This window comes from Fusarium keratoplasticum, chromosome 6 (genome assembly GCF_025433545.1).
Source record: "Fusarium keratoplasticum isolate Fu6.1 chromosome 6, whole genome shotgun sequence".
In the NCBI taxonomy this organism is placed as follows: Eukaryota; Fungi; Ascomycota; class Sordariomycetes; order Hypocreales; family Nectriaceae; genus Fusarium; species Fusarium keratoplasticum.
The window spans coordinates 1312646-1330782 of NC_070534.1; the positions used below are offsets into that span (position 1 = coordinate 1312646).

At 53.5% G+C, this 18137-nt stretch overlaps 5 protein-coding genes across 5 annotated transcripts; 2 read left to right on the forward strand and 3 right to left on the reverse strand.

Annotated features, from left to right (window-relative positions):
* Positions 1-814: 814 nt before the first annotated feature.
* Positions 815-3253, reverse strand: NCS57_00837600 (RING-type domain-containing protein; the record flags this gene model as incomplete). The annotated part of the gene is made up of 6 exons (XM_053058192.1): positions 815-978; positions 1023-1379; positions 1433-1794; positions 2361-2855; positions 2909-3128; positions 3205-3253. The coding sequence occupies 6 exons, from the start codon at positions 3251-3253 to the stop codon at positions 815-817; spliced, it is 1647 nt and encodes a 548-aa protein (XP_052912023.1).
* Positions 3254-5597: 2344 nt separating this feature from the next.
* On the reverse strand, positions 5598-8492 carry NCS57_00837700 (NACHT-sigma domain-containing protein; the record flags this gene model as incomplete). Its single annotated transcript, XM_053058193.1, has 1 exon — positions 5598-8492. The coding sequence occupies one exon, from the start codon at positions 8490-8492 to the stop codon at positions 5598-5600; it is 2895 nt and encodes a 964-aa protein (XP_052912024.1).
* Positions 8493-9564: 1072 nt separating this feature from the next.
* NCS57_00837800 (NACHT-sigma domain-containing protein) lies at positions 9565-10878 on the forward strand (the record flags this gene model as incomplete). The annotated part of the gene is made up of 1 exon (XM_053058194.1): positions 9565-10878. Exon 1 carries the CDS (start codon positions 9595-9597, stop codon positions 10876-10878), a length of 1284 nt encoding a protein of 427 aa, XP_052912025.1. The 5' UTR covers positions 9565-9594.
* Positions 10879-11499: 621 nt separating this feature from the next.
* Positions 11500-14076, reverse strand: NCS57_00837900 (uncharacterized protein; the record flags this gene model as incomplete). Its single annotated transcript, XM_053058195.1, has 1 exon — positions 11500-14076. The coding sequence occupies one exon, from the start codon at positions 14074-14076 to the stop codon at positions 11500-11502; it is 2577 nt and encodes an 858-aa protein (XP_052912026.1).
* Positions 14077-15080: 1004 nt separating this feature from the next.
* On the forward strand, positions 15081-17562 carry NCS57_00838000 (ATPase-AAA-core domain-containing protein; the record flags this gene model as incomplete). The annotated part of the gene is made up of 6 exons (XM_053058196.1): positions 15081-16070; positions 16138-16628; positions 16681-16712; positions 16773-16999; positions 17062-17268; positions 17320-17562. The coding sequence occupies 6 exons, from the start codon at positions 15081-15083 to the stop codon at positions 17560-17562; spliced, it is 2190 nt and encodes a 729-aa protein (XP_052912027.1).
* Positions 17563-18137: the final 575 nt, after the last annotated feature.

An 18137-nucleotide genomic window follows, 5' to 3' on the forward strand; every position in this document is an offset into this window, starting at 1 on the left:
GGTTCTCCCATAGGTGTTGTGGACCGTCCTTGTTTGCTGGCTTGCTTTCTGGGTCCCGCAAACATGCTTGACTCGAGGAGTTGCTCGAGGGGTTCGTTGTTGGGTTGGTTGGCCTTGAACGCCGCTCGCAGGTCGCTTCCTGCGACCTTTCGGTGGTGCTTGAGCTTGTGAATGGATTTATGCTGCTCAGGCTCGATGTCCCTAGAAGTCTTGCTAGGTGCCATCATGCATCTGATTTCCCGGTGCAATCTAGGTTGGGCAAACGGTGGATGGGGTGGGAGTTCAGTCTCGGGTACGTGCCGGCTTTGTTGCCTTGAGCACTCAGCGTAGTTGGCATTCATGTTATGTACTTGCAGAGAGGAGGCCATAGAATAAGCTTGAATTTATAAATACAGAAAGAAAAGGCAAAGGGACTCGTGTGTGAGGATAGGGGCCCTTTAAAGACCTGGAGTTTCTTGGCGAATACCACAAAGGCCCAAAATCTCCGGGACATCTATTATTGTTCTCGATCCTTGTGAATGTGGCCCTCGAACAACATTCCATCCCGGTAGGTAACAAAGCCTGATGATCGAAAATTCACCATATCTTCCATGACCATGTCAATGCTCTGCCTGGCAGCTCCTTTGTTCAGCCAGGTTCTTGTGGCGGGCCGCGACCACTATTCGAGGAACAGGAGAGCGAATACATCAAAGAAATAATTGCTTCCATATGACCACCATCTTTTCTCCCCCTGCAGAAATGCCTGCTTATAAATGCCTCCCGTGCATGTTCAGCCCTGGTATGTTGTCTGGTTGACTGACTCTAATACCAGAAGTTATACCAATTCCCGGGTAATGATTGCGAGGGGGCACAAAATCAGTTGCCGTGGATGGTCTAATGTTCCCAACGACAGGTACTGGCGTTGAAGTCCTTGCTGATACTCCTCCCATTCCTCGATGACGAAAGCCTCCAAGCGGTGTTGCTGTGGACTCAGCTTCACTGTGTTAGTATAAGTTAAGTGCTCATAACTCGATAGCACTTACAGCGAGATGCGCCCCCCACTCGCGGCCAAAGAGTGCTCTCCCTCGTGACGGCTGGGTAGCTTCGAGGCATGCCTGTGTTCATACCCGAGCCGTTGGCTCGGCGCTGGCTGAACGCAGGAGTATTATCGCTTTCGGGTACTCCGTTATTTCCTGAAATGCCTTGGTTAAGCTGAGATGGTGTGTCGAGGGTCAAGTCAACATCATCCGAGGCCGCCTTCCGGATTTGACAGAGTTCAGCCCTGCTTTTGACCTTGTCATAGAGCTCTTGTAACTGAAGGACCTTGCGAGCCTTTTCTTTGTATGCCTGGCCGATCTCTTCGTTCTTGCGTCGCAAGGCGTCCTGCTCCGCTGTCATGCCTATTCTTTGTTAGTTATTGTTGGCGCTTGGAGCATCTACCATGGGGACTAACCAGTCAACCTGTGCTGGAGCCCGTCAATTTCCGTGTTTGCATCGCTTACAGTCTTCTCGAGTCGAATGTTGAGGGCAGAGTACTTTTCTGCAAGTGTCTTGTAGAGATACTGTTGGTAGTACATATCTTGAGTAGTTTGGTAGGCCCAGAAGCTGAGGGCTCGACTGGTACACTCCATGACGATGTTGGGACTCAGGCCGCTCAGGATGGTTGTCTTGTATTCTTCGCTCGGGCTGAGGTTCGTAATGACGGCATCATCGGTGTTGTTGAAGTGTGAGTGACAGGCAGGGCATGTGTTGCGGCGTTCCGTTTCTTGTCCGGTGATCCCCAACCGCTCAGCGCACTCCAAGCAGAAAATGTGGCTGTTAGCGGTGTTAGTAAGGCATTGGGCAGATCGTGGACTCTGAAAGCGAACCTGCATGTTGTTACGAGAGCGCGCTCTCCGAGCCCCTGCCGGCACTGGAGGTTATTGCAGATGAGCGTATGTTCCATGTCGTCCGAGCCGACAAGGAGGCAGTGCGTTCTTGTTCCGTGAGTGGTGGCAAAAGATTGCGGAAATGCTAGAACAACGAAGATGGTCTATCGAGGTGACGGTCACTCATTCCCTGATGGAAACCCGGAGTTGGCGGATGAGTAATGCTGCTGGTTCGTTGGGACGAAGGCGCAGGTAGAGGAGGAAGGAGCGAACCTCCGGAACACTCCTCCATCAGTGACAATGACGGACAGAATCAAGGCTCATGATGGGGAAAGCGTGCGAGCTGCCTATTGAGAAAGGAAATAGCAATTGAATGTTATTACTCGTTCAAATCTAGTAAGTTGAAGCTGTCGAACTGAGAGGGTATGGCCTGCATCCCAGGGGTCATCGTAACTCAAGCTCAATCAGAACGTATGACGAAGATGGATCTGGCATCTTCCAGAATGCAGCTACCTCAAGCCAAGTGAGCTGTAGATGCTGTGCTCGTCCTTGAATACCGAGTTCTGAGTTGGGATTGAGGGTCCAGCAACCCCGGCGCCGTATACCTGACCTTCGCCGAAGGATGGTGCTTGCACCGAGTCCCATTGCTTCGCATTGAAATCCCACCATGATTGTTGGGCGAGGAGGCTGGCCATCCCTTCCCCCCCGAATTGCTCGGATGGTATCTCAAACTCGAGCTCTCCAATCAGTGTGTCAAGATCGGCCTCTAGAGACGATGGCAGTGGTAGAATCGGCTCAGACTGTGTGGGCGATGTCTCTTGCTTCAGAAAGGCGGTTTCGAGGGGCGGTGACGGTAGAGCAGCGTCACTTCTGCTTTGCGGTCGGGCCAAGAGCTCGATAAGCTCCTGCGTGGTCAATGGCAGGAGAGTAGACACCTCGTGATTTGGATAGAGGCGTCGAAGGACTGAGCGACACTCCTCCAGGGACTGAGACAAGGTGTCGAGGGCTCTGAGGACAGGTCAGAAAGAGGTCCTGCAAGTGACTGATAAGGGTCAACTCACTTCCTGGACGGAATCAGTCGCTGTCGGTGCTTGTCGTATGAGCAGCTCTTGGGAGCTCGGCTGGTGATGCATTGACCACATGGCAGCTTGCCATCGCAGCGGATTTTGCGTCTCTTGCACTCTGTGCAGGCATGGGGAGTCGTTATTCGTCTGGCACCGGCAACCCTGGGCCTTGTGCTACTCGAAGGAGCGGGCTGCTTCTTGGGGATGACCCCTTGGACTTTTTGCGAGTTCTGTTAGACGGTATGGCCTGAGAGGGTACCGAGGCTATGGTTCTGGAGGACCCGTCGACTTACACGTGTGAAACGCACCGCCAGCGGCGAGTTTGGGATTCGAGGGCGACATTGTTGCAGCAAAGACGCAATGCTAAGTTTATGAAAAGCTTAAAAGGATTTTCATTCATTCAAGCATAAAAAGGTGTCTTGCATGAGCTCACGAGGGTGAGAAAAGGGCCCCCAACGGCGACGTAAGGCTGGCGATCCGAGTTAAGTAGTGCCGATAGTTGAGGCAGGGCATCCGGAGCAGCAACCGCCATGTTACTTTGAGAGTGGGCAGCCATGAACGGTCACAAATGCGGAGAGCTGCGGAGAAACGGGAAGGCATCGTGGGGCAAATGAAAGGGTTTCATCATTCGTGGGATCATGCGAGGAGCCTAATGACCGCATGAGAAAGAGGACGATCCGGAAGAACATGGGGTCGGGTTGTGCTCGTTGACTGATGACCCGTTCGCCGAGGGATGGGCGAAGGGCGGCAATCGACCGAGATGGAGGGCTGTGAGATGAGGTTGGCCGACATTAGGGCCTCGAGGCTAGGCGTAGAGGATGCACACGGCTCGTACGGACTTGTCTAGTTGCTTGCTTGACCTGCCAGGAACCGAATACGGAACTCTGTCACTTTGGACTTCCCCTCCTCGAGGCTCGTGAAGTCGATACGTTCGGACGAATGACTATCCGTTCATGCCTCGGGTTCGGCAAACACCCCCTCAGGAAATTGGGATGGAAGAGGCGGTATGGAGGCGAGGCAAGGGAGAAACGTGGCAAAAGTACAGACATACACACATGCAACATGCATGCAGAGAGACCTGAAAAGCGGCCATCTCTCCATCCAATATCCACCCCAGTTAATATCGAGCATGATGGACTTGACGGCCCGAACAAGACGGCAGGGCAGCAGGCGGCTGGGCGGTTCCACGAGACCGAGATCTTGACCTCTTGCCTAGGGCGGCTGGTCCCTAAATCCCGAGAGAGACAAAGTCGTACGGTCATTTGTCCTGTTGAGGGAATACTTGCTAAAAGCTAAAATGACTGGAGCGGCTTTCGGGCCACGAGATGAAGGGGAGAAGGTTGCAATAAACTGTGATGGCCTGCCCTATCACATCCTGCCAGCCTCGGCACCCCTGTCCTGCACGCAATTATCCAGGAACCGTCACTCGAACTGCCTATTTCGCCGTGGGCTGTTCAAGACGGGAAGGATCGATTGCTCTGCGGGTACCTGGGCGAGAACCAACATGCCTACTGTAGGATCGAGGCGTCGTGCGGGTTTGTAGGCGTTGGTCGTATAAAGGAGAGCTTCGTCCAAGAGTCCCAGCACCTCTCAGAAACACATCTCTTCCTTTTCGTCCGATCAGCGTACCGAGATCCATTGACGCCCCCAACCAAGACCAAGGCCAGGAGGCCCAGGCGAGCCCTGTCCTACCTTATTGTGCGGAAGCTATACCGATCCAGACGACCATCCGATACTACCGTCGGCTCGCCCTTTGTCACCCAAACCACCATTCCCTTGCTCCCAAGGTCACAAACCACATGGACGCATCTCACTTACATGAAACGCCCTGCCAACGGATCCCGGACTTGACTTGTTTCTCCCTCGCTCTTCGCCGGTAACTGGGCTCCGAGGGGGGAGCAGCACCCGCATGTCATGATTGATCGGCTCATCGGGGAATTGTGCAGACTTGTCCCTCTCGTCAATGCCCTCACAAGACCGTCCGGCAGTCAAGGGTCTGGGATGCTCGGGCCGTACCATGACCCCCTGGATCTGCACCCCAGCTTTTCTCCTCCAATCACTTGACCAGCTCCCCGGCTGCCCGCTCGGGAAGGTGATCTGCCCTCAGAGGTCCCAACCCCCAAGCTTTTGCACGAACAAGAAATGTGAAGGCTGTGGGCCAAGCTTTGCATGAGGGTTAATCTTGTTTGCCCAACCAAGACTACCACATGAAGAGCTCTGAGGGCATAAACCATTGATCCGTCATCTTTGTGTCAGCCTTGCCGCCGACTGGAGGTCGGTCTCTGCGAGCCGAAGACTTGCGTGCGGATGTAGAGGACGCCATTCCGAAGACCTTTGTGATGACCGCGAGGTAAAGCGCTTGCAACTGCGCTACGCTATTGACTGGTGTGTCTCTCCTGGCCGGATCAGGTCGATTGCTTCACACACCATGAGCAATATAGCAGACTTCTGCGTCCCGGTGGTGCCGTACCCGGTCTTTCACGAGAATGACATGTATCCGATGTGAATCTTTGGGAAATTGCCGGATGCTCAGGTGTAAACACAACTTGATGCAAGCGATGCCATGTCATAAGGAACCATGGAGCGGGAAACAAGATTACTTCGTCATGACCTCGAGAGGAATTCCATATCGAATTGCCCTTGGCCCTTGGAGCCCAAAAAGTTCTTATCATAGACTTCATGCGCTCTAAGAACCTATGTAGTTACTGATCCAGGGGCTGTTGGTCATCCCCCTCAGTGTCATGCCGTTCCTGTCCTTGATGCCGAGGTCGACCTTTCCTGTGGCCACAAGCAGCCAGACGACCTCTTCGTGGCCCTCGTGGGTGGCCCACCACAACGGCGTTCTGTGCTCATGGTCCTTGGTGTCGAGGAAAACGTTGCCTATTGCGAGGAGCTGCTTGACAATGCCGCTGTGACCAACCTCGCATGCCACAGCCAACGGCGTCCGACCCGCCATGTCCCTCGCGTTCACATCGGCCTTGCCCGTCTTGAGGAGCTTCTCGACAATATCCCCGTGGCCGTTTGCCGCGGCCCATAATAGTGGTGTCCTACCCCAGCTGTCCTTGGTGTCGACGTCGGCCTTGCCCGTGTCCAGGAGCAGCTGGACCATGTACGTGAAGCCCGATCTGGCGGCCAGCAACAGCGGCGCTTGATCGAGCCGTGAGTCTTTGACGTTGACGTCAACCTTGCCTGACTCGAGGAGCATCTGGACGATGGACGACTTGCCCTTCCGGGCCGCCAAGGGGAGGATATCTGCGCCAACCTCGACGTTGCCCGTGTCGAGGAGCAGCTTGACTATGGCGTCAATACCACCCTCGACGGCAAAGTCGAGTGGCGTGTTGCCGAAATTGTCGTTTGCGCTGGCGTTGACTTTATCCGTCTCGAGAAGTCGCGCAACTGCGTCTGCATCGCCCATCCTCACAGCTGAGAAGAGCAGTGCCTTGATGTCCTCGTTTAGGTCGTCCTGATTCCTCCCCTTCAGTAGCAGGTCGGCAATATCCTTACGTCCAGAGCAAAAGGCATACGACAAGGGCGTTCCCCCGATCTTGTCCTCCAACCTCTTCCGCGCCCCTGCCTTGAGTAGCAGCCTGACTACCGCTGCATTGCCACTCCAAATAGCGTACGTCAATGGTGTCCTCCCGAATACGTCCTGAAGGTCGATCTTTGTCCTCGTCTTGAACAGACGCTTGTAGTGCTTAAAGTCAAGCCAGGGGTCCTTGAGAAGTAGCTTGACGACGCCGCCAAAGCCGTTCCCTGCGGCCCAGGAAATGGCTGTCCGTTGATGTGTATAATCTCGGGTGTTTAGGTCCTCGTCTCCCGTCTCGAGTAAGCACTTGACAGCCCTCTCTAGGCCAAAGTAGGAGGCGAGCATGAGACTAGTAAACCCACGAGGAGCGCCAGAATGCGTACTACTCCAGTACGTTCCAAACCAGAAAGAGCCACGGCCCGTCTTTACAGTACAAAGCTTCAATATCCGGGGCGTCATGCGTTCTTGCATCTCGATTGACAGCTCGCGAACATGGGAAGCCCAATGCTTCGCAGAGTAATCAAGGAAGAGAAAGGAGGGGGAGTTCCCTTCCTTGTCGACGGGAGGCGACTCAAAGTCTGCGAAAAGGAGGTGCCGAGTACAAATCTCGGCGAGGAGGCGGTGTGATTCTTCGGGGAGAAGGGAGTGTTTCCATGGGAGGTCAGCATAATTGCCACCCACAGCCTGATTGCGGACCAGGAACTCTTTGGCGGTTTGATGAAGCAAGTAGATCCTCGAGTCGATGACGGTTACGAAAAGCCCGCAGATGTCTCGGATCTTCTCGCGGAAGCGCTTTTCAGGCTCAAGCTCGATATCGCTGTAAGACTTGTGCTTCGGTTGGATAGTCAAGGCCAGCGTCATCTCCTCAAGGGTGAGAGGTCGTGCTGCTGCCACAACAATGTGAAGCAGCTTCTTTGCCGTTTCGGGGTCTCGGCTCTTTGCTAGAATCCTGTTGTAAGCGGCTTCGACTGATTCGGGAATCTGAGATGTGATTTGATCTAGTCCAGTCTTGTTGAGGTCGACCTCGTTCTCGATCAGGTCCAGCGTCAGATGTACCCATAGATACGTCCTGTTGGGAACTCGCTTAAGGCCGCCCAATAATTGATGTTGTTCTCTCTCAGTCAGTCTGAGTCGTGCTCCGACATCTCGTATCCTGGCTTCGATGAAGATGTCAATCTCATGGGAGATCTTTAACATCTCGGCCTCGCTTTCACCACTCAGGTGGATCATGGGTAGCTCTGGGAGCTCCAGCGGTTGAAAACCACGACGGATCGAGCCATAAGGACGACTGGTGATGAGAAACTTCAAGTTAAAGTTCCTTCTGGTACCATAGAGCTTGACTAAAGCCTGAGTGAGCTGAGACCTCCCCAGGTCCTCGCATTCGTCAATGGCATCTAGAAGACAGACGATCTCGCCTGCTCGTTCGTCTTCTGCGACCTTGAGAAGGATCTTCCAGAGCTCACTAAATGAACTAGTGAACAATTCGCCATTCGTGTCGAATTGATCCAAGACACTATCGGAAAGTAGATTGCGTTTCTGAAGAAAGAGTTGGCGTAGGATGCAGCTGAGGGCGCTGACCACACTCTTCTGATCCTCAAAGTCGTCCTTGAAGAAAAAGTAACATACTGTCCTTGACTGCGTAGTCGGAAGAACTTGGTCGACAAGGTATTTTGCCAGAACCGACTTTCCACAACCTGGGTCTGCAGAAACCCACAGGATTCTTGACGTTTGGCTCTCTTTCCATTCTCGAAAGAGACGATGAGACACGAACCAGTCACAAGTTTCGGGAACTCGATCCGGATTTCGTTCTTTTCGATCTTGATAAGGTGAAACGTGGAGACGCTTTAGCAATGCGTTTTCTCTACTCCTTCTGGTCTGGTCTTGTCGGGTATTTGCATTGTCGCCGAAATACACGGGGCCGTTGAAACTTGCCCCGGGAAATTGATTGCCGTTGCCTGTATTGTTGTACTGGTATCCCCCATATGTATTGAAATGGGAAATATCGCCGTGTGTATGGGAGGGCGCGTCCCCGGAAGCCCAGGCCTGGTATTCCATTTAACCACTCAGTTGGTGGTGGTTCTTGGGAGCTGAACTTTGGTGTTGTCGCGATTATCGGAGGGGCTCGCGAGTTGCCGCTGGCTACTAGGATGTCGCCAGTTGGAGAAGATGAAAGCGGTCCTTACAGGGGACTAAGAAGGTTTCTTTGAATCGAGGATAGACGCTCGTTGATCAACAAAACGTGGCAACACACGTCCAAGGCCAAAGCCTGCCTGCTCAAGCAGGGAACAAATGTGCACTTCTCTTGCATTGGGACTGCGATTATAAATGAGCCAGCCCATCCTGAGGCTGAACGTTGAAATAAGCAAATCACGACCCTGGGAGAAGCGGCCGGTACTTTTGGGAAGCGAGTAAGCTGGTGGGGTCTAAATGTATCTTTTTTCAGCTGTGGCTTTGGTGTTGGGCTGAACACCAGGTTTGGGGGCTGACCACCCACCCTCGTAACCCAGGGTCGGCGGCAATTACGAGTCTTGTGGAAGAAGGGAGAATAATGGGAGCGAGAACCTTGTAGTTATCTTTGTTACTATTCTGCTTTCTTTTGTAGTTGATTCCTTTATTGTCCAACTCGTCGTTTTAACCTCGTCGTTTTAAGCATTATCTAACGGTCTAGTCCGTCCCCTCTATCCATCCTCCCGCTCCCGCTCCCGTTCTTGGTCTTATTAGCGGCACCATCCATCACCCAACAAGCGCCCTCCCTTTCAAAGCCATCTGACCCAGCCGCTTTCAAGGGTCTTGCTAGTGTGTCTTCAGGCGCCCCTTATTGGGAGTCATGTCTGCACTTTAGAGCGTGGCTGTGCGTACGGGAAGCTGCCTTGCCGCCCTCTGCATCGCTTGAATAAGCGCTCAGCCCTGTTTGCCAACGCGGCAATGGACCGGGGAATGGAGCCTGGTTACGAGCTCGTCGTCTTGCTCTTATTTGACTCAGTGGTCTCCTCGGATCATGACGACTACCTAGGCATTTCTAAGCATACATACTGCCGAGCCTCGGCCTCTTTGTCAAGTCTTTGTTGTTAATAAGGGCCCTTCCTGGCCTGAAACACCACCATCTTACTACTCACCCCCAATTCCCCTCTGGCTCCCAACCAACGCAACATCAATTATGGGGAGATTCAGAGCCATGTTCAGTCCTGACAAAAGTCTGCGAAAGAACCCAAACCCCCTGGTCGCTGACCAGCTCCAGATCTCCCGCCACAGCCTTACCCGGGAGGATCAACCATCGCTTTCAGAGTCGTTTCCTGATGGAGTCAAGGTGCTGAGGGATTGTCCCGACGCAACTGTCGACATCTGTTTCATTCACGGTTTAAGTGGAAATCGAGAAAAGACATGGAGAGGCCACGGCCATTCTGAACCCTGGCCAAAAACGCTTCTACCATCCAGACTCACAAGAGCCCGTATCCTTACCTATGGCTACGACGCCTATGTCGTCGCAAAGTCCGGCCCAGCATCAACAAATCGACTCATCGACCATGCGACGAATTTGTTGAACGACTTGACGACAGACAGAGCATTAAGCGGTGCATCGTCTCGTCCGCTCATCTTTGTCGTCCACAGTCTTGGAGGACTTGTCCTCAAAGCAGCCATCCTCCGTTCACGAAACAACCCGGACCGACATCTTCGTGGTATCTTTGAACATACCAAAGGCATCATCTTCATGGGCACTCCTCACAAGGGATCATGGATGGCGGACTGGGCCAAGATGCCTGCTTCTGCCCTCGGCCTCATCAAGTCTACCAGTGTCACCCTGTTAGACCTCTTGCAGAGAGACAACCAGCTCCTCGAGTCTATTCAAGTAGAGTTTTGGTCCATGATACGAGATTTGCGGGAGAGCGGCAGGTCTCTTGAGATTATGTGCTTCTACGAAGAGTTGCCTCTGCCCGTAGTTGGCAAAGTCGTATCCAAGGAATCGGCGACGCTAGAAGGGTACAACTCTGCGACTATCCACGCCAACCACCGAGACATGGTCAAATTCGGTTCCGTCGAAGATAATGGCTTCAAGAGGCTGCTTGGTGAGCTGTCGAGATGGGAATCGCAGATCAGGCCGTCTACCCCCTCACAATTAACACAACCGACACTGGTGGAACCGCGGATTGAGCTGCCTGGCTCGTCTGTTAGCGACTATGCCTCTGGAGACTACGCTTCTGGTCTACAGACCTACGGGGGCCAGACTTCTGGGAGCAACCCCTCTTATGGCTACCCATCTTGGGGCTCGGGGAACGAGTCTCCAGGCCATGATGTGCCTCGTAACCCGGCTCCCACCAACACAGCCCCTGTCAACCATTTCAGTACATCAGGAGGGACCCAGAACAACAACACCGGCAGCGGTTATCAGTTTTCTGGCGCAACGTTTACCGGACAAGTGTATTTTGGTGGGCAGGGGTCTTGAGGAGCAGTTTTGGCCTTCTGTTCAAGGATAGCTGTTTTCTGCGACCAATGTATCTGGAACCGGAGTTCTTGGCTGTTGTTTCTGGAGGCGAGGCACCAGCCAATGATGAGCCACCACATTGAAATGAACAAGATAGTAGCACTATTCACAAGGTCTTATTGTATCCTTGTCATGTAAAGTGGCATGTGCATCCTTATCGTAGATTCTCGTTGTTCTAGGTTGGATAACTTGCCAACTCAAAATCTGGCGATGCTAGTACCAAGCAGCCTCAAGCTAGCAGGCCATGCTTCAGTTACTTAAGATGGGATGCTTAACACTTGGGGAAATTGAACTTCAAGCAGGCATATCACACAGTTATGAGAGGGAGACGCGAACCGAAAGCGTTGAAACGTACACAGCAGAGCACATGTGGGGAGTCTTCCCGGGCGTAATAAACTTGATTCATTCAACCTTTCCACAACCGGTGACCCCTGAGACAGAGCGCTCTGGATAGCCTTGAGAACCCACTACCAGTATTCAGGGTCAAGGCAATTCAATCGCATCCAACTTGCCCCTTCATCCACACAAATCCCTCCTATTCCCTCAGCACTCTCACAAGTACACCGCACCAAGTCCTCTCAATTAAATAAACCACGCATCATTCCGCCCATACACCCCAACGACCCGACTCCAAGACGCCTTGGCCTTCTTCAGGATGATGCGATGTTCCGTCCCCAGCGAATGCTCGTCAACCAGTCTATCGCTGACGATGCACTCCTCCTCGTCCACCACCTCCTCCTTGGTCTGCAACACCACATTGAATTCGGTTCCCCTCCGGAGATCCAAGCATACCAGAAACTTGCCGTGGTATATGGCCCGCACCTGGATCATGATGAGCCCGCTGAGTAGCATGGTCCGGATACTCAGCGGCTGATCGATGGAAAAGCCGTCCCCCCCGCTCGCCTTGCGGGAAAATACCGTATTGAACGGCCCCCGGGTCTGAAGGGGTGTCCCAGACTCTTGTTGAAGCAGCCGTGCAAGGATGAGCTGATCGTCAATACCCGTCACGGAGCTCAACTCCGAAACACTGCGACATAGGACCTGTCGATGGAGGAAATCCCACCACGTCCAGCTTGCAACGCGAAAACTCTTTGCGATGAGGATAAGAAAGGCTGCCAAGACCCAGGAGAAGGTCGTGATGTTGAAAGGATCCACGCCGGGCAACCGTTCGCCTATCGTGATGCCAGCAGCGATCCCACTGAAAACCAGGACAGCCGCCACAGCAGAGACAGTCCCGACATACCAGTCACAGCGAACACGCACGCCGTTTTCTTCAAAGATCCACTCCTCCATACGCTTCGATGCGTGCTCAAACTGCTTCAAGCTGTGTTGGATGTGCTCCTGCTCCTCCCGCAGCTCACGTTCCCGTTCTCGCTCGCGCTCTTGGAGATTAGCCCCTGGCGTGGGTAACTCCATGCCTATGGTCCGGACTCGGCGGAGGGTCTGCTTGCCAGGGTGCCACGATAGCAGAGAATCGCGGGCCACGAGGGACGCAGATAGCTGGGAGACAAGACCCCGGTCCGGGTGGTCACCCCACGTCTTGCGATACTCATCGGTGGTGAGGCAGAAGCTCGCCTTGAACTCGGTTGGCCGATACAGGACGGTTGTCTCCCCATGGTTGAGGTTACCCTCGGCAAAGGCGAGAACTCCGATGAATTTGGTCACCATTGTAACGACCGTGGGGCTGGCGAGCGTCATGGGCACCATGACGGTAATGACGTCGCTCATGGTGTTGAGGCGCATTTGCTTCAGCTCCGAGTCGCTAGATCCCGGGTCGGCGTGTTCCGTATATAACCAGGTGACGGTGGTCCCAACTGACGTTTGGATGTCTGGTGGCGGCGGCAGATTGGTGCCCTTGGCCTTGCTCACAGTCTTGCTCTTATTGTTCTGCGAGGCTTGGTGTCGACTTTCCACACCATTGGCTGCCATGTTGGCCACCTGGAACGAAGCATGGGAGACATTGATGTTCTCGTCGCTTGAACTGCCGAGGAACTCGCCGTCAATGTCCTGGAATAGAAAGACGGGGAAGTCGCCGTAGCCCGTCTTGTACAACATGGCACTCATCTCATACGACGTGCTCAATGCCGTTCGCAGTGTGTTGGTGCCGCGCAAGGTCACGAGGACGTACTGGTAGATCTTGAATATCGGGTACTGCGCCATGGCCTCTTGCATAAAGTACAGCCTTGTGAGGGCTCTATGCGCCGTGTTGGGGCCTACGAAGGATGGCTGACTCCCCTTGAGGCCCATCATCCCCATCATCCCCTCTAGATTCTCGAGCATGTTTCGTCCTGGGCCGCTCTGGCCGTGGTCTGCAGTTCGGCCTCCGGCGCCCCCGTATCCAATGTTGGGGGCCGGCTTTGTAGCCGGCGTGTTCTGCAGCGACGTTATGGCATGCTCCCGGAGACCGCCAGATACGACCTTCATCTTGGCTGCCATCTTGGCAAACTTGACCAGGATCGTGTCGTGCCACATCTTGCCTGATGCTGCCTTACAGAACATTCGGGCAATGGTCGCCGTCACGTAGTTGACAAACTCAAAGTAGTCGGCGTGGTTGATGTTGAGTGCGTCAAGACGGGTATCGCGGGTCTTGGCTCCTCTGTCACCATCGTCGTCATCGTCGTCATCTTGGCTGTTATTGGCGACAAAGCGCTCTAGTATCTCACGGCCCTGCTTGAAGACATGTATTTCCTCAACCAGGTCAGGAAAATGCCTGAGCAGGACACCCTGCGCATCATTGATGATGATGTAGAGCGCAATGAGCACCTTGTCGGCTAGGCCTGCTAGGCTCTCGTGGGCTTCCTTGGAGTCGAGCTTGAACTCTTCGGAGCCTGCAAAGTGGATAGGAGTATCCAGGTCTCTGACAGCTGCAGCAAGCCTTGCAATCTCCTCCTTCCATAGCTCCTCTTGCAAGTTGTCTGGGACACCGTATGCGACCAGGTCCTCGCTGTTGTCCAGCCCTTCACGGACGATGACGCCGGGCGCGAAGTCGGGAGAGGAAAACTCTCTGAACTCACAGGATTTCTTGATGAGATCGGCCTCAGATAGCTGGATTGGGGCGTTTCGGTCGGGTGCTTCGGTTGGGTTGGATGGGGGCGTTGTCGTCGTTTCTGTTCGACGCCGCCTCTTCTTTTTGCCCCAGGCACCCGTCAGGTTTTTCATGATGGCGTGCAATGTATTTGGCTAGGTTTGAACAAGATAAATGTAAAAGGATGATGGAATAGGTGATAAAGTGTAGTTGAGGAGTGTTGTTTGGACTCAAATGAGCAGCCTGATGAGATCAGCTTCCCCAACCCCTTTGAAGGAGGGCGAGTACTTATTTATAAAGCAACATGTGCCTCTGGAAACCCTCAATATTTCAACACTATCCTTGTTCTCCAAAGGCAGAAACATCAACAGTCGCTTGCCGCCGTTGGTGTGCAAGTCGAGTTACACCCAGCCTCAAATCGCGCCCTGATTTGCGGCCTGATCAGGAGGCCTCGACACCCCCGAGGGAGATTTTGTGATTTCAACCAGGAAAATCACACTGGACAAGGATCAACTCCAAAAGAAAAGTGAGGCGGGAGGGAAGAAAAGCCTGATAGGATCCATCACGTCTTAGTTCAACATGGTCTCTGGTTGGGCTGGAGAGCAGGCCGGGCCAGCTTTTTGGGCCGCCTTGCAAAGTTTCTAGAGAAGTAAACAGATTGCTTGCGGCAAGGCAGTCAGTGAGGCAGCCCTATGTGTGTGGCGGTTCTGCACTTCCACCACACCCATAACAGCACATCTCGAGCTGAGGTATGGCGGTGTAGGATAATGTCGTTTCCACCTTGCCCAAGGTTTAGAGCCTAGAGGAGAGGCATACAGTAAGGCAGGCGACAAGGCAACCGTACATGTGTGGCGGTTCTGCTCTTTTACCACAAGCATGGCGACACGTCTCATTGTCAAGGCATGGCAGTATAGAAGAGCAGTCACTGCCATTATCTGCCTTGATTCTGCCTTGCCACAGGTTTACAGCCTTCATGGGAGGCAGCCGATCTTGCGCTTGAAACCAACTTGGGGTAAATCTTCCGCTCAGGGTATTTCTTCGAAACCCAATCCCTCTTTGCCAACGAGATGCAGCAAAACGGATGAGAACCTCACCTCAACTCGACCCTCTCTTCTCCATCCTCTAAAGACTAAACGCAATGTCTCTCGAGGTATATCAAAAACACGGCATCTGCTCCGACGACAAAAGTACTTCTTCACCCTCGACGGTAGCCGGGGATCTTGAGGAGGTAGCACAATTCACCCACAAAGGCTTCAAAGACGTCACCGTCATCAAGACGCCGACTCCCTTTGGGACGGAGGAAGAGTTGGGTCCCACCTCCGAATACCTCCCCCAAGCTCCCAAGGCAAGCAAGCGGGCCCTCCGCAAGTTTGACCGTTTCTCCGTCCTCGTCCGCAGGATCGTCAATCGCCATGGCGATAGGGACATGCTTACGGGCACCGAGCTGTGCATTCAGTCCCCAACACTCTGCGACATCTTTCGAAGCATCGTCGTCGACACACACGCAAGCTTTGACATCACCTCCACTCCCATCGTCATGCCAGCACCTTTCTACGAATTGTTCTTCCGACGAAAGGAGATCGAGGCGTATGTGAACGGAAGCGAGAAAGAGGAGAGCCGCGCCGAGGTCAAGCTGCTGCATGACTTCTTTCGCAACGACAAACTGACCATCAACAACATTGCGGAATACGAGTCGATGATTGCCCAGGGCAAAGTCAACGACAAGACGCTGTGGACCCTGTATCCACCCAACGAGCTGCTGTTTCTCAACACTGGGGGGGATCCTGAGTGCTGGCTCTGCCGTGATGTTCTGGCTGATCCCAATAACCCAACCCGCTGGTGGGTCACTGGTGCACGGCTCGACTTCAACGGCCATGAACTGGGGCTCACGAATCGAAGATGCGCCATCTCCTTTGCTGGAAGGGTCGATAGGAGCATGGACATCTCCGAGCTGCCTCTGGTGCCGAAGCGCTACTTTGACCGGGCCGCCCAAGTCACGGATGAGATCGTCAAGAGAGGTCAGGTCTACCGGGACATCATGGGTTGCGATCTGAACGGCCACGCATACCGCCATTATAAAGGACCCGTGTGGAGTAACGATAGAGTTGATGCCTCTGCCAGGGGCGTGGTGAGTTTCTCCAGACTGCGACACGTTTCCATTGCTGTTGCACCATGCTGACTAGGTGTTGAACCAGACCAATGAGCGTGTTGTCGTCGACTATAAAGCATTCTTGGACTCGAGTCCCTCTCAGGCATCTTGCCTTGAGAACCTCGGAAAAGGATCGCCATCGTCAGGCTCCGACTCCGACTCCGACTCCGACTCTGACTCCGACTCTCCTACAGCCAAATCTAGTGGCCCTGATGACGGAGAGAAAGACGCATTTGTCGCTCTGCTTAAGAAAATCCCAGAAAGACGCGGCGTGAGCACCATGGAAGACCTGCTCCTTCTCAGCCCGCCCCGCATGCCGGCTTATGGGCTGAAATCGAAGAAATGGGGTTGGGTCCTGATCGAAAACCTTACGCCCGTCGAGGCGAGCGAGGTCCCCTTCCAATCTTTGCAAGCCGATCCGACAACGAAGTCGCTGGTCAGATCCCTCGTCATGGGCCATCAGAACGGTGGGCTGGATGACGACTTTGATGATGTTGTCAGGAATAAGGGAAAGGGTCTTGTGATGATGCTGCACGGGTAGGCTTCGCTTCTTGGAGGATGAGGAGCGAATAGCGCTGACTTGGGACAGAAAACCGGGCATAGGCAAGACCCTTACAGCAGGTATGTCGCGTCCTGGATTCAGGATGCTCCAACATGAATAGATATGCTAATACAATGCAGAGGGCATCGCGGAGCTGAACGGCTCTCCACTATACAGCGTCTCAGGCGGTGAACTAAGCGTCGATGTTACGAGAGTGGAGGAAAAGTTGACATCGGTCTTCGAACTTGGCAAGAGATGGAAGGCCATCATACTCCTAGACGAAGCAGACGTGGTCATGACCAAGAGAAGCTCCTCAGAGCTCGAGAGAAACGCAATTGTCGCGGGTGAGCTTCCTCCACACTGCGCTGTCCAGCCCTGTCTAACCTTGAGGCTTGAAATGTCTGGCTGAGAATGCTGGAATACTTTGAGGGCATACTCTTCCTCACAACGAACCGCCAGGACCAATTCGACGAGGCGTTTCAGAGTCGGATACACCTCACCATCAAGCTGCCCGATCTGGGCCCTAAGGAACGGCAGGGCATTTGGGAGGCCCTTGTGCGTTTCAATGGCAAGGTGACGGACGAAACGAGCTGGACGCCCCATATGTTTGAGATCTTGGGCAGGTTGGAGGTGAATGTGAGTTTGCATCATCCCAAGTGTTTGGGCTCTAGCTAACTCAATGGACAGGGACGACTGATCAAGAACCTGTTGAGGACGGCCACCTACCATGCAAGATCGACCAAGAGAGATAACCCGCTATGCCCGAGCCACCTCTGTGAGGTCATCAAGGTGGAGCTCTCGAACCACAAGAATATTGAAGAGGTGTTGTCAGAGCTGGAGATGTTGATCGCGCAGCCGAGGCCAGGGGTGAAACAGGTGAACGGGATGCCCAGAATGTCAAAAGCCCCATCTGCTCTGACATCAGCTTGAGAACACGGGGGAATATAGGCTAGTTATGGAGGAATTCCTTTCACATACGACCATACCCACCGGAGAACTCGGGATCCCGTCCGCTCTCCCATAGATAAGCCGGTGAGGGGCGGATTAGTAGTTGGGTCGGTGACGACCAGCGAATCCCCGCTGTTGTATGTTTTTTGCTCTCAGGCCCAGTTTTGGGCCTCTCGTTTTGTTGTGCTGAGTTCCCATTTTCAGCGGTTGGTTTGGCGGCGGGTGGTGGTTGGGGGAGGTGTTGGTTATTGATACCTAAGTAGCTGGGATATTTACTCATTATGTTACTGACAACTAGGTGGAGGGTCACTAGAACCGTGTGCGATACTAAAAAACTTATTTCTACTTCTTATCATTCTTTTACACAGCAGTCGCCGTGAATCTATCTCATTGTTATTCGTCATGGTGTCCCAACTCTGGCATTTCCTGCTCTGCATGTGTCGTGTATCGATCTCACACAGGAGCCCATTGGGCATTCAGGGGGCACCTCTCCTCAGTGTTCGTCACACTGAATCGCTGATCATCACCCTTGGCTTGGCTCTCCATGGGAGGACCTT